This window comes from Melozone crissalis, unplaced genomic scaffold (assembly GCF_028551555.1).
Source record: "Melozone crissalis strain CALT ecotype California unplaced genomic scaffold, PUWL_Pcris_2 ptg000068l_1, whole genome shotgun sequence".
In the NCBI taxonomy this organism is placed as follows: domain Eukaryota; kingdom Metazoa; phylum Chordata; class Aves; order Passeriformes; family Passerellidae; genus Melozone; species Melozone crissalis.
In genome coordinates, this window is record NW_026535846.1 from 22,179,222 (window position 1) to 22,194,646 (window position 15,425).

The following is a 15,425-nucleotide window of genomic DNA, read 5'->3' on the forward strand; positions in this document are numbered from 1 at the left end:
CAGGAAACTAGATTTTCTCAGCTCCCACACTGAGGCTGGATCCAAAGGAGGGGGTGTTGGGAACCTTTTATTGCATTTCTCGCAGCTGACGTGAATTCATGTATGATGGAGCTGGCTTTTATCTTCCCAATTTGTGCTTCCTTTGGTGAGATATCGGAGTGGGGTTTCTCTGATTGGCCATGGAAACATCACAGCATAGCAGGAGGCAACAGCTAAGCCCTGGTGCTGCTTAATTTGCTTGTGCTTCTCCTTTTCTTAGCAAAGCTTCCCCGGTTTCTCAGCTGCTAAATATAAATTGCAAGAGATTCCCTCCCCACCACCCCCAGGCCCCAAAACTCCATGGTCTCCAGCAGAGGGGATCTTTTAACCTCCCCTGAACTTCCTCCTCTTCCTCCTCTTCCTCCTTTTCCTCCCCGTCCTCCTCCTCCTCCTGCTCCTCCTCCTGCTCCTCCATGGCTCAGTGCACGCTGGGTGTGGTGGTGCCACCCTGTTTGGGCACAGGCTCCTGCTGGAGGGTGGCATTGTGCTGTCCCATGGGGACACTCCTCCCTGGGTCACTCACACTGCCTGGCTGATGGTCCTCACACCTGAATTGCACCCAGTTAATTTTCCATTTCTTCCTTTCCTTTCACAGCACCTTTTTTTTTTGCGTTTTTCCTCTTATCCTCAGCGTGTCTAAACCGAAGCCTTTTGCAAAGGTCGCTGTGGTTTTTCAGGAGCTCTCCCTTTTGTGCCGTGTGGTTCTTGGTGCGCACAGCCCAGGCTGGCAGTGGGGCTGTGTCTGCACTGGAGCTCTCCTGCACGCGAGCCCCAAAGGGCTCCCAGGAGAGGCTCAGCCCTGGCTCAGGAGATGGAACCATCTGCTGCTGCTCTGCCCACGCTGTGCTGGAGCAGTGCTTGGGGACAAGGGAGAGAAGGAGCTTGGAAACAGAGTGAGCTGTTCCTTAAAAATCCCCCCAGTCTGAGAAGAGAGAATGTGGGGAGTCCTTGAGCCTGGTGAGGTGACCAAGCCGGCCCTCCTAGGATGGACTAATCTGGTGGGATTTGATGTGCAGGACTCCAGGCCTTGCAGGGGCCATCCTCCCCAGGATCAGCCCATCACATCTCCCTAAGATTGCCATTTCTAAAGCTCATTGCTGGCCTTTCCCTGGGACGAGAGCTGCTGTGGGCTGCCTGTGGGCAGGCAGCAGGGCCTGCTCAGGGTGGGCAGGGGAGCCCCTGGCCACAGAGAGGAGGGAGCTGTCCCCATGGGGACAAAGGCCCTTGCAGCACTCACAGGCGTTGAAGCTTTCTGCCATAAATACTGAAATGTGCCCTTTGTGTCCCCGCTTGGCACGGGGAATGGCACACCGGCTGGAATCCCAGGGAATTCCGTGGTTCTGCCCTGTGCCCAGGTTGGAGCAGCACCTGCAGCAGGGTTCAGCGGGGATTTATCACTGCCCTGGGTGCCAGTGTCACACACAGAGCCATGGGCACCTGCAGCAGGGTTCAGCCCTGCCCTGGGTGCCAGTCTCACACACCATGGGCACCTGCAGCAGGGTGTTCAGCAGGGTTTAGCCAGTCTCACACACCATGGGCACCTGCAGCAGCTGGTGGCTTGGGGCTGCAGGGTCCTCCCTGCCCTTGGCATCAGGGTGCCCATGGCCCTTTGCCAGCCCTGCTGGCACTGCCTGTTGTGTCCCAGGTGGGCACCTGAAGCCGGTTTGCTCCTGGCTACCCAGGAGTTGGCTCTCACCTGCAAGAAGCAGCCCCAGGACCTTGGCTGTGCCCAGAGCAGGTTCCTGGGTCACCGTGTGAACAGAGCAGGCTCTGTGCAGGAGCACGGGGAGCTGCTGTGTGCCACACGTGCCATGGGCTGTGTCCATCTCGTCAGCCTCGTGCCACCTGTGTGTGCCAGCTCCTCCCAGGGCTGTGTGAGCACCTGCTCTGCCTGTGCCAGGGAGTGTGTCCTGTGCTGGGCAGGACAGACAGACTGACAGCAGAGTGTCCTGTGCTGGGCAGGACAGACTGACAGCAGAGTGTCCTGTGCTGGGCAGGACAGACAGACTGACAGCAGAGTGTCCTGTTTGGGCAGGACAGACAGACTGACAGCAGAGTGTCCTGTGCTGGGCAGGACAGACAGACTGACAGCAGAGTGTCCTGTTCTGGGCAGGACAGACAGACTGACAGCAGAGTGTCCTGTTTGGGCAGGACAGACAGACTGACAGCAGAGTGTCCTGTCCTGGCAGGACAGACAGACAGCAGAGTGTCCTGTGCTGGGCAGGACAGACAGACTGACAGCAGAGTGTCCTGTTCTGGGCAGGACGGACAGACTGACAGCAGAGTGTCCTGTTCTGAGCAGGACGGACAGACTGACAGCAGAGTGTCCTGTGCTGGGCAGGACAGACAGACTGACAGCAGAGTGTCCTGTGCTGGGCAGGACAGACAGACTGACAGCAGAGTGTCCTGTGCTGGGCAGGACAGACAGACTGACAGCAGAGTGTCCTGTTTGGGCAGGACAGACAGACTGACAGCAGAGTGTCCTGTCCTGGCAGGACAGACAGACAGCAGAGTGTCCTGTGCTGGGCAGGACAGACAGACAGCAGAGTGTCCTGTGCTGCGCAGGACAGACAGACTGACAGCAGAGTGTCCTGTTCTGGGCAGGACAGACAGACTGACAGCAGAGTGTCCTGTTTGGGCAGGACAGACAGACTGACAGCAGAGTGTCCTGTCCTGGCAGGACAGACAGACAGCAGAGTGTCCTGTGCTGGGCAGGACAGACAGACAGCAGAGTGTCCTGTGCTGGGCAGGACAGACAGACTGACAGCAGAGTGTCCTGTTCTGGGCAGGACGGACAGACTGACAGCAGAGTGTCCTGTTCTGAGCAGGACGGACAGACTGACAGCAGAGTGTCCTGTGCTGGGCAGGACAGACAGACTGACAGCAGAGTGTTCTGTGCTGGGCAGGACAGACAGACAGCAGAGTGTCCTGTGCTGGGCAGGACAGACAGACTGACAGCAGAGTGTCCTGTGCTGGGCAGGACAGACAGACAGCAGAGTGTCCTGTGCTGGGCAGGACAGACTGACAGCAGAGTGTCCTGTGCTGGGCAGGACAGACAGACTGACAGCAGAGTGTCCTGTTTGGGCAGGACAGACAGACTGACAGCAGAGTGTCCTGTTTGGGCAGGACAGACAGACTGACAGCAGAGTGTCCTGTTTGGGCAGGACGGACAGACTGACAGCAGAGTGTCCTGTTTGGGCAGGACAGACAGACTGACAGCAGAGTGTCCTGTGCTGGGCAGGACAGACAGACTGACAGCAGAGTGTCCTGTGCTGGGCAGGACAGACAGACTGACAGCAGAGTGTCCTGTCCTGGCAGGACAGACAGACTGACAGCAGAGTGTCCTGTTTGGGCAGGACAGACAGACAGACAGCAGAGTGTCCTGTGCTGGGCAGGACGGACAGACTGACAGCAGAGTGTCCTGTCCTGGCTGGACAGACAGACTGACAGCAGAGTGTCCTGTGCTGGGCAGGACAGACAGACTGACAGCAGAGTGTCCTGTCCTGGCTGGACAGACAGACTGACAGCAGAGTGTCCTGTGCTGGGCAGGACAGACAGACTGACAGCAGCCCAGCAGTGTCCTGTCCTGGCTGGACAGACAGACAGCAGAGTGTCCTGTGCTGGGCAGGACAGACTGACGGCAGCCCAGCAGAGTGTCCTGTCCTGGCAGGACAGACAGACTGACAGCAGAGTGTCCTGTTTGGGCAGGACAGACAGACTGACAGCAGCCCAGCAGTGTCCTGTCCTGGCTGGACAGACAGACAGCAGAGTGTCCTGTTTGGGCAGGACAGACTGACGGCAGCCCAGCAGAGTGTCCTGTCCTGGCAGGACAGACAGACTGACAGCAGGGGATAGCAGGGTGCTCTCGGGGCTGGTGCCAGCCCTGGTTCCCCAGGGTTTGCCCTGGGCTGGGCTCAGTGCCAGCACAGGGAGGGTGCCAGGGATGGCTGGGCTGCCCAAGGAGTGGCTCTGGTCACAATGAGGGTGTTGTTGTGCCTGGCCTTGCCCAGGGCACATCCTGCTCTGTGTCCTGCTGGGCTGTCCCACAGGATGGGCACAAACCCCCCTGCGCCTTGGCAGGGCTCTCGGGGAGACAGGGCCTTGTGAAACCTTTAAATGATGGTTTTTGAAGGTGAGCTCCCTTTGTGCAGCGCGTTTCCTGAGCAGCCCCATCGCAGTGCAGGTACCAGTGCAGAACCAGCCCAGCCTCCTCTGCTGCCAGCCTGGGGCTGGGGCTGCTCTGGGGTCCCAGCCCAGGCCTGGGGGGCTTTGGGGCCTGGGGACCAGGCAGCCCACACTGATCTGTGACAAACACACGGGCACAGCGTGGGCTTGTGTCCTGTGTTTTCAGTGGCACGCACGTTTGGTGTCATCTGGTTCAGTGTTGGAGCTCATTAAGTTGTTAAATGTGAATTTTATCAGTAAGAAACCATTGACCTGGTGAAAAAAGGAATCAGCAAATAGAGGAGAAATCTCTTGCTGCTGCTTGTCCTCAGGCTGGGTGAAGAGGTTGAACGAGAGACAAATATTTGAAATATCTTTGCAAGACAAACTTCTTCCTCACCAAGACCAATTCTAGAGCCTGTTAAAGTCAAGAATGTTTCTGTAGATGCCAGTGGGGCTGGGGCTCCATGCTCAACAAGCAACAATCCCATTTTTATCTGCAGGAGGGAACCCAGCAGTGTGTGTGGCTGGAAGGGCAGAGAGCAGCCCTGGCTGGGGAATTTGGGAGGCACAGAAACCCCCAAACACACCTGGGCTGCAGCACCCACGGCCAGAGCAGGCCTGGAAACCCTGCAGATAAAGGAGAAGTGACCAGAAAGCTTGTGAGAAAAGGGAAATAGAATAAATATTGATTATGCTGGAGGGTGCTGAAGTATGCAGCCTGTCTGATCTAAAACAGCCAGAGATTATTCCCTAGGACCAACTCTGGGAAATAATCAGTGTTTAAAATTTGATTATCAGAAAGCCCAAGGACTTTAATCTGTGTAGATGTGCTTCGAAACATTTATTTGCAGGAACAAGGATGTTTGATGTTTAGCTGTCATTCCGTTTATAGATAATCCAGGAAAACGTCTGCCAGCTGTAAGCTCCTGTGGTGTTTGGTCAGTGTGGGCTTTGTTCCCTTCTCCCTTGTGTGAGCTCGTGTGTGTTGTTCTGCTGTGCTCCATTGCCTCTGAATGGTCCTGGTGCTCAATGTGCCAGTGCAACAGCTCTGCCATGAGTTAATTAGGAAGGGATCTAATAACTGAGCATAGGAACAGCAGCGCTGCAGTGGCCCCGTGCCAGGTGAGAGCCTGATTTCGGAGCTGTTTGTGCAGAATTAAGCACTGTCCCAGCCTGGGAGCCCGGCCTGGCCCCAGGGCAGCAGCCTTGGGCACTGCAGCTCCAGCAGGGCCTCAGCCCGTGCATGGCCAGGGCTGGGAGCGCTGGGGATTGGTACAACGGGCAGTGGCATTGCTGACTGCAAAATATAAACATTACACTGGGTATGGCCCACTGAGGGGAGGGCAGAGCTCCCTTGGTGCATTTGGTGCAATACATCTGCTGCTGACTTGTGGCTTTCACCCTGCTGGAGTCATTAGAAACATGAGAAATAGCATCTCTAAGGTCCCCATATCCTTTATTACACAATTTCATGTGTAGTTTAGGGACGTTCCACCTTTGGATTAACTCATTGATAAATGTGTTTGCTTTGGGTTTGTGCTTTATTTTGCTGCTCTTCCCTTTCTCCAGAAACCGCAATACCCATCTGTGCAAAGGACATCAGTGATGATCTGATGAAGGAGTTTGCCTTTCTGTCTGGTGAGTACAGAACATCTCCAGGGTCCCTCTTTCCTGTGGTAATGAAATACTCCGGAGAAAGCTCTTGCTGTTTGTCCGTGATGCTTGCCACAGGCTATTAGCCACCAGGTGGTACCCAGTGCCACGAGAAATGCTGTTAATAAATCATGGGGGCCCTTTGGAACAGCAGATGGGGTTTCTGTCTCGTGCCACTGTAAAACATTCTGACTCCCAGCACCCCATGCATTACAAGCCCTTTGCTGGCAAATGCATTTCTGTAGGTTCCAGAGCAGTGTGTGTGTTTGCCCTTGTCTTTCTGATTTCTTCTGCTGTGCTGTGTAAAGCACACTCAGTGAATGAAGGAAATGCTGGTGCTGAATGCATTTGTTTCAGCAGCTGCCCTCACGAGTTGTGCTTGTACTCAGAGGCAGATTTGGCTGTGTTGGCTGCCCTGGTGCTGTGAAACCCCTGTGCCAGGGGCAGCGAGTGCCCTGAGCTGCTGGTGCCCCTCAGCAGTGCCCGGGCAGCCTCCAGCCCTGTGTGTTTGTGTGTTTGCAGGTGGAAGGGGCAAGGACAAGGCCTGGATCATCACCCTGCCTGACAACGCTGGCTTCAACCAGGTGCCCGAGGAGAGCGTGGCCAGAGTGCTCAGCTACCTGACCTCAGTGCCCAGGTAGGAGCAGTGCCAGCCCTGTGGGGCACAGAGTGCTCACCTGCCTGACCTCAGTGCCCAGGTAGGAGCAGTGCCAGCCCTGTGGGGCACAGAGTGCTCACCTGCCTGACCTCAGTGCCCAGGTAGGAGCAGTGCCAGCCCTGTGGGGCACAGAGTGCTCACCTGCCTGACCTCAGTGCCCATGCAGGAGCAGTGCCAGCCCTGTGGGGCACAGAGTGCTCACCTGCCTGACCTCAGTGCCCAGGTAGGAGCAGTGCCAGCCCTGTGGGGCACAGAGTGCTCACCTGCCTGACCTCAGTGCCCATGCAGGAGCAGTGCCAGCCCTGTGGGGCACAGAGTGCTCACCTGCCTGACCTCAGTGCCCAGGTAGGAGCAGTGCCAGCCCTGTGGGGCACAGAGTGCTCAGCTACCTGACCTCAGTGCCCATGCAGGAGCAGTGCCAGCCCTGGGGGGCACAGAGTGCTCACCTGCCTGACCTCAGTGCCCATGCAGGAGCAGTGCCAGCCCTGTGGGGCACAGAGTGCTCAGCTACCTGACCTCAGTGCCCAGGTAGGAGCAGTGCCAGCCCTGTGGGGCACAGAGTGCTCAGCTACCTGACCTCAGTGCCCAGGTAGGAGCAGTGCCAGCCCTGTGGGGCACAGAGTGCTCACCTGCCTGACCTCAGTGCCCATGCAGGAGCAGTGCCAGCCCTGTGGGGCACAGAGTGCTCACCTGCCTGACCTCAGTGCCCAGGTAGGAGCAGTGCCAGCCCTGTGGGGCACAGAGTGCTCAGCTACCTGACCTCAGTGCCCATGCAGGAGCAGTGCCAGCCCTGGGGGGCACAGAGTGCTCACCTGCCTGACCTCAGTGCCCATGCAGGAGCAGTGCCAGCCCTGTGGGGCACAGAGTGCTCACCTGCCTGACCTCAGTGCCCAGGTAGGAGCAGTGCCAGCCCTGTGGGGCACAGAGTGCTCACCTGCCTGACCTCAGTGCCCATGCAGGAGCAGTGCCAGCCCTGGGGTGGGCACAGAGTGCTCACCTGCCTGACCTCAGTGCCCAGGTAGGGCTCTGCAGGTACCCCAGGGTGGGTGAGGGCTCCCTCAGCTCTCAGAGCAGGACAGGGGTGCCAGCCCTTACAGTGTCCAGGTGTTGTGTGTGCCAGGAGCTGCAGGGAAGGACTGGGCATCATCCCTGTGACCTGGCAGCTGGAATGTACCACACATTTACTTGATTAAGTTTCTAATTAGCAACAGGCTTTCCTCAAGCTTTGGCGTGTGTCACTGCTTAAATGCACCATGCCGCTGCAAAATAATGTTTTGACGTGTACAAATAGAGAGTCGCTGCTGTGGAAAAGAGAAATGGAGCCAGAGGAAGAGACTGATCACAGAACAAAGCCTTTGGGGTGCCCGTGGCAGCTGATGGCCCAGCAGAGAGCAGCAGCTGCCATTGCCTGCCCGTGTGCCAGGGCTGAGCTGCTGGCACTGCCGGTGCCCACACAGGGCTGTGGGCTGGGTTAATGCTGGGTTAATGGCCCTCCTCATTCCTGCTGCCCAGCCTGCTGACTCAGTTACCTGAGTCCTTCATTTTCTCGAATAATGCCTGTTTTGGCAAATTGCGTCCTGCAGGGAGAGCAGGCTGGCAGCAGCTGGATGGGAGCTTCCCATCAGCAGCTGCTTTGGGAGAAGTGTGGAGTGTTTGGGCACCTCTGTTCAAAACAAACCCCAAAAAGGAGCCTCTGGTTCCTCTGCCCTCTTTTTGATGGACTCTGAGGGTTCAGGGGCTCCTGGGCAGCAGGAACAGGACCCAGGACCCTGCCAGGTGTGCTCACCCTGTGCAGGCAGCCCTGGTGTGTGCATCTGCCCTTCCCAGCTCTGGCTGGCTCTCCAAGGCCTCTCATCCCGCCCCGGCATTAGCATGATGAGCACTCCTGCTGTCCTGGAATGGGTCAGACTCAATCAAGAGACTCGTGAGAGCTGCGAGCTCGCTGGTGACTCACACACGTTCAGCATGTTTCAGTAAAAGCACTTTGATCATCCTGCTCTGCTCCTCCTGCCGCCACAGCAGCCTGCCCAGGAGCACGTGCTGCCCAGCCCCTGGGGGCTGCAGGGCTCGGGGCACCCGGCCAGCATCACCTGGTGAGGGTGCCCCAGGGTGCACATCCCCCAGCAGCATCACGTCGTGGGGTTACACTCAGACTTTGGCCAGAAAGTCCCTAAAAGAGGGAACTATTTCCCTGCCAGAGGTATTTAATTTCACCAAATATCGGTGTTAGGTGGTATTTCATGTCCCCATATATCAGTTGGGTGGTATTTCATTTCCCCAGCTCTCAGGGTGAGGTGGCTGCACCCACACCTGCTTACCTGGCTGTGCAGGGCAGATGAAAGCCACACACCCGTGCCAAGGAGCTGCTTGGTGTCCTGCCTGTGCAGCCTGGGAACACCTCAGGGCTGGCAGCTTTGTGGTGTTTGGGCAGGCTGAATGGTTTGGAGTATTTTGGGTGAATTTCACGGGGCACCCTTCTCCTGGAAATCGCTGCTGGATAAAGGAGGTGGATGCTGGAGGCTGCTCCCCAGGGCAGGAGCAATCCCAGCAGAGCCAGGAGGAAGGTGGCTCTGCAGGCAAGTGAATTTTGGGTGTTCCTGGGAACTGCTGCAGGCAGGAGGCAGCTGCAGGAGGTGCCCGTGTGCATGAGCTGGAGGGGAGAACGAGCAGTGGGTGCCCACGTTGTGTTCTGTGCACATCCAGCTGCAATGGTGCCAAGCTGCCAGGGCGGGTTTGGAGCAGGCATTGGGAAGCGTTTATTGCTGAGGGGGTGTCAAACACCAGAACAGTTTCCCTGGAGGTGCCATTGGTTCCCCAAGCTGTCAGGGTTCAGGGGGCATTTGGACAATGCCCTGAACACATCTCCTGGCCTTGGTCAGCCTGGTCAGACACCTGGACAGGTTATCACTGTGGGTCCCTTCCCGCTGAAATGTCACAGCCTCTTCTGTCCTGTCCTGTTCTGTTCTTTCTTTGACTCACAGCTTGTTGGTGTCTGGGCAGGCTTTGGTGATGGGACAGGCTTTGGTGTCTGGGCAGGCTTTGGTGATGGGACAGGCTTTGGTGTCTGGACAGGCTTTGGTGTTTGTTTGGACAGGCTTTGGTGTTTGGACAGGCTCTGGTGTTTGTTTGGACAGGCTTTGGTGTCTGGGCAGGCTTTGGTGATGGGACAGGCTTTGGTGTCTGGACAGGCTTTGGTGTTTGTTTGGACAGGCTTTGGTGTCTGGACAGGCTTTGGTGATTGGACAGGCTTTAGTGTTTGGACAGGCTTTGGTGATGGGACGGGCTTTGGTGATGGGACAGGCTTTGGTGTTTGGACAGGCTTTGGTGTTTGTTTGGACAGGCTTTGGTGTCTGGACAGGCTCTGGTGTTTGGACAGGCTTTAGTGTTTGGACAGGCTTTGGTGATGGGACGGGCTTTGGTGATGGGACAGGCTTTGGTGTTTGGACAGGCTTTGGTGTTTGTTTGGACAGGCTTTGGTGTCTGGACAGGCTCTGGTGTTTGGACAGGCTTTAGTGTTTGGACAGGCTTTGGTGATGGGACGGGCTTTGGTGTTTGGACAGGCTTTGGTGTTTGTTTGGACAGGCTTTGGTGTCTGGACAGGCTCTGGTGTTTGGACAGGCTTTGGTGATGGGACGGGCTTTGGTGATGGGACGGGCTTTGGTGTTTGGACAGGCTTTGGTGTTTGAACAGGCTTTGGTGTTGGGACAGGCTTTGGTGTCTGCACAGGCTCTGGTGTTTGCTGCAGGCTTTGGTGAGGTGCAGAGTGCTCAGGGCTGTGACACAGAGCAGTGGCACGGTGGAGGTGCTGGTGCCTGTAAATATCCCTGGATTTCAGCACTGGGCAGGTCCTGGTGCTCTGATCCCACCAGCACCAGGGAGCCTCTCAGGGCTGTGCTCAATCTCACAGCTGCAGCCTCCAGGGTCCAATTTCAAGTCCTGCAAAACATCCCAGGTCCTTATTTTTAGTCTGGTGCATCCAAAAGTGGCAAGAAGCACCCAGAGAGAGGCAATCCTTGCCCTGGTTGTCTGTCTCCATCTTCCTGCTGCTGGATGCAGACAAAGAGCCCTCACAGCCCTGGTAGAAAGCATTGATTTATTTTTATTGTTGCTCTAAAAGGTACATCACAGCCTGGAAATCGGATAAACTTGCAGGGCCTGGGTTGCAAATGGTCACAGAGTTTCTCCACTGGCCTAGAACAAATGGCAGATTTCTCACAGTGGGTGTCAAGGCTGTCAGGCTGCTGGGAACTTCCCTCTGTTTCTGTAAGGGAACCGATAAAATTCCATTAACCTGCTCAGAGGTGCTCCCTGAGCATAACCTGGTCCTGAGTTAATGACTTCAGCTTTTTTAACTGGCACTGCACCACAGCCTGGCTGCCTTTTCTGCATTCTGGGGGTTGCATTCAGGTTTTATTACGATTACAGCAGTTCTGTGTAAACACAGTTTATTTTTTTCACTTACAGGCCCTTGGGAAACACCAGGGGAGTTGGGAATTGTTCTTTATAGCTCAGAGACATAGCTTTTAAAATTTGAGAGTGTGCTGAAAAACCCAAGGGTTTTATTTTTGCCTCAAACCAAAGGATCCTCTGGCCTGCTCCCACCCACCTGGGTCGCTTAGCCCATGGTGGGGATGAACAGAGCTGACAGAAACCTGCAGAGCTGTCTCACATTGCCCAAACCATTCTAAGCAAATAAAGGTTTTGGCTGAAAAGTCACTCACCATGCTCAGACTTTATTCCATGTGTTCTGTGGATGACCCATATGTAAAATTTGATGCTCATTTTCTCTGCTCTTTTCTTCTACACTTCAAAGCCACGGAATGGATTCGAGTGAAACCTTTGCACTGTGGGTGTGGGGCTGCAGATCCATAAGATGTGGCACAGGGTGGCTTGGGAGCCTCTCCATGCCTTCAGCCAGCTGTTGTTATGAGTCAGGGGGAATTGGAGTCCTCATCCCTCTGAGCACTGAAATTCCTCTGAAATGCGTTTGTCAGGGCTGTGGTGCCACAGAGCAGAGCAGCAAGATGTGCACTGAATGAAGAAAGCTCCTGCACTGCCTTCCAGTCACTTTTTCCCTTTCCTGTAGAGAGTTGCCAAGTATTGTCTGCCTTGTGCTGCCTCTGAGTAATCCCCTGTGTTTGCCTTCCAAGCACAGGAGTTAGCAGGGATGGTGCTGATTTTTTCCTCGTATTCAGATGGAATTGCCTGGGTTCAGTTTGTGCCTGTTGCCCCTTGTCCTGTTGCTAAGCTCCACTGGAAAGAGTTTGGGCGTTCAGGAAAATTTTTTCAAAGGGAATTTCAGGAACTGCAGAAATACTAAAATGTGGTTTGCATTCTGAGTTCTTGGATTTGGGTTTTTTTGGGAACAGAGTCACTTTTCTTGGAACATTATCTGGTTATTGGTATTTTCGTATCTTGCAGTCAGCATGAGTCTGACACCAAATTTATCCTAATCCTGGACAGAAGACTGGACACATGGGCATCAGTGAAAACGACTCTCCAGAAGATAGCAGTAAGTGCTCTTTAATGTGGGTTGCTCTTAGTCACTCTGCCTTTGTGTGCCTCCTTCAGAAAACTCTGGGAACCAGAGCAGGGCTGCTCCTGCTTCCTCTCTAGGCAGCACTTTGCTTTATGGCCCTGTAATTAATTTGAGGGAGTAAATGAGCTGTTTGTGTGTTCATTTGCTTGCTTGATGCATTTCCTGGGGTTTATATTCTTTTGCACTCATTGAAATGTGTTTTGTGCCATGTTCTTTGCTTATGATGGGTGGAAAATTTTGCTCCATATATGTTCTTTCTTGTTATTAGTTTATTTTACCTAATTGTTGGTGACTGAAAGTTTTAGGTTCTTTAAACAGGCTTCACAGGATTTGTATGTGGGCATGGATGGAAAAATCAATTTTAAAGGTATGGATGCATTAATGTGTTTTACATGATGTGGTACAGACATGCATTAAGCACTGGCAGGTACCTGCTCTGAGCACAGCTCAAAGGGGGTTGTGCAGTTCTGCATTGCTCTGTGTCTGGGAGCCAGAGCTTGGGTTTACAGCAGAGTGCAGCTCTGCAAAAGTCACATTTATGGGTGCATGGGGAGCTGACAGAGAAATCCTTTCCCAGCCACACCATGGGGGTGGGTCAGTGGGAGTATTGTGTGTGCATTATTGCTGTGCTTGTTTCTGCTCAGTCGTTGAGGGGTTTAAGACATTGGTCCATCTGAGAAGGGGTGAAGGGGATGTGCTGTGACAGAAAATGCTTGCCTGGATCTGCTAAAGTTAGATTTACGGTATTTTAAATGGTTGATGCTGCTACAGCTGAAGTTGGTGTTGAAAATGCCAGGCTGTGCTGGCAGTCTGCTGCTCAGCATCCCCCAGGAGGCAGAGAGGGTTCCCTTGTGCAGTGGGAATCAGGTCCCACCAAGAGTATTTTGGGTTCTGATTTTTCTGAATGTCAGAACCTGAACTTGCAGGTGTGGTTACCATACCACTAGAGAAGAAGCAGCATTTAGAAAGTAGTTCTTTAAAGGGATCATCAAAATTCAGTCCTGCTGCCAGCGTTTGAACAGGTGCTAATACCAAGAGCATCCTTTAAGGATGAAGGACTTGCTTTGCATAGTCTGGAAGTGTCAAATGGGAAAAAATCCTGTCCTAATTTGTAGCTTCTACAGAAGTGTCATTCGTTTTGTGTTTAATAAGAAAATGTAATTATTTGGGCAGACACCCTGTTTGTGCCATGTGTCCATGTGGAGAGGTGACTTTGCCTGCAGTATCAGGGCTGTCCATGCAGAGAGTGGGAGGTGCTCTGTGCAAGGAGGGATGCAGGAAACCTGTGTCCACTACATTTTAAGACTTGGGAATATGGTGTTAAACACACAGTCAGGTCCTAAATGGCTGTCTCTGTCTCCAGGAGGTGTAAGGACAAAAATTTAAATCTTGATTTTTTTTCCCAGTCACACATCATGAGCCCTGATGCAATTTAAAAAATAAAATCTTCTTCTGGTCTTTGTACAATTTTGGAGTAAAGGAGTGCAATGAAGCTGAATTTGAAGCACAGACTGTGTCCTATTTTTTCCAGCATATATATATATGCAAGTGCAGCTCTGCGGTTGTGCATCTGATCTTGAACATTTTTCTATCACACTGTACAGATTTTTGTTTTAACTCTCTGTATGTCTGTGGTTGCCTGGGCAGAGCAGGCTCGCAGTGCTGTGGGAGGTGATGCCGGGCCAGCCTCGGGTTTTGGCCGGAGCATCCTTCCTCGGTTCAGCCCAGAGCCCCGAGCAGCTGGAAAGGCACCTTGGAGATGGCGGCGGGGGAAAAGGGAAGGGCGAGAGCTCCGAGCCGCGAGCCAATGCTCCGGCAGAGAGCGGCTGCAGCGTGATTTTTGGCATTCCACCTTAAAAGCAAAGCCGGCGCTGGGGAGGAGAGCGGGGCTGCCAGCCGGGAGCCGGCAGGGCTGCTGCCTGCCCGAACCGAGCCGAGCCGAACGGAACGGAACCGCTGCGTGCCGGCCCCGGCGGCGGGGAGAGCCGGGGAGAGCCGGGCAGCATCCCCGCAGCATCCCTGCATCCCATCCCCGCAGCATCCCTGCATCCCCTTCCCGCAGCATCCCCGCATCCCTGCGGGGCCATGGCGGAGGCGGGCCCGCGGCGGGGCGGGCGGCCCGCCCGGGATGCGGTAAGGCTGCGGGCCCGGCGCTGCGGGCACCGGGACAGCGGGACACGGGGACAGGGGGGCACCGGGGCAGGCCGGGCAGCCCCGGCACGGCCCGCAGCGCTCGGGCTCCGGCGGCGCGGGGGGAGCCAGCGGCGGCATCTCCGTGCGGGAGCGGCCGGGCGAGGGTGCCGCGGGTACCGCTGGGGCTGCCGGTACCGCCGGGTACCGCCGGGTACCGCCGGTGCTGCTGGGGGCCGCCGGTACCGCCGGGTATCGCTGGGCACCCTGGATAACGTTGGGTACCGCGGGTACCGCCGGCTATCGCTGGGTACGGGCGGCACCGCTGCCCTCCGCGCTGCTGCCGTGGCTCCCGGCCCGCAGCAGGAGCGGCTCCGTCATCGCTCCCCCAGGGCAGGAAAGCCGCGACACGGAGCGGCCCCGCACGGACCCGTGCCCGGTGATGCCGGCAGCATCCTCGGGGGGTTAACTATGCACGGACCCGTGCCCGGTGATGCCGGCAGCATCCTCGGGGGGTTAACTATGCCCGGACCCGTGCCCGGTGATGCTGGCAGCATCCTCGGGGGGTTAACCATGCACGGAGCCGTGCTCGGTGATGCTGGCAGCATCCTCGGGGGGTTAACCATGCCCGGATCCATGCCCGGTGATGCTCACAGCATCCTGGGGGGTTAACCATGCCCGGACCCGTGCCCGGTGATGCTGGCAGCATCCTCGGGGGGTTAACTATGCACGGACCCGTGCCCGGTGATGCTGGCAGCATCCTCGGGGGGTCAATCATGCCCGGACCCGTGCCCGGTGATGCTGGCAGCATCCTCGGGGGGTCAGTCGTGCAGCCGGCTGGAGTAAAGGTGGCAGAGCGCTTGGGGGTTTGGCTCTGGCTCTGGGGAAGTTCAAGGCTCGGGTTAGCAGCATTGTGTGTCCTGGCATTTTGTTGCATGACTTTTCCTTTAAGGGGCAGCAGAAAGTCATTAAGTTCAGTACTGGGTAAGGACTCCTGCCTCTGTCTGCAGTGCTTGGAAAGAAACTTACTGGAGGATAATACTTTGGTTTTTTAAATTACTTTTATATTTTTTATTTATTGATTTCCAGCCTCATGGATGCCCCAGTGAACTGCAGGGAAGAATAGTGTCTGCAAACAGAGTTCCTGAAATTGGTGAAAATGTTAAAATATCACTAAATGTGTCAGAATGAGATATCCAGTAATGAGGCAATAACTGTGATCCTTTCAGTGCGTGTCCT

At 55.3% G+C, this 15,425-nt stretch overlaps 1 protein-coding gene across 5 annotated transcripts in view; it reads left to right on the plus strand.

The window, feature by feature from the left end:
- MCF2 (MCF.2 cell line derived transforming sequence) overlaps positions 1 to 15,425 on the plus strand; it is a 50,605-nt gene that overhangs the window by 4,129 nt on the left and 31,051 nt on the right. For 4 of the 5 annotated variants that reach the window (XM_054289647.1, XM_054289650.1, XM_054289648.1 and 1 more), the window contains exons 2-4: positions 5,776 to 5,844; positions 6,382 to 6,496; positions 11,939 to 12,029. In XM_054289647.1, coding sequence (XP_054145622.1) covers positions 5,776 to 5,844; positions 6,382 to 6,496; positions 11,939 to 12,029 — 275 coding nt within the window. Of the gene's footprint in view, positions 1 to 5,775; positions 5,845 to 6,381; positions 6,497 to 11,938; positions 12,030 to 14,123; positions 14,190 to 15,425 lie in introns of those variants that run through there. The other variant, XM_054289651.1, reaches the window with a different exon arrangement.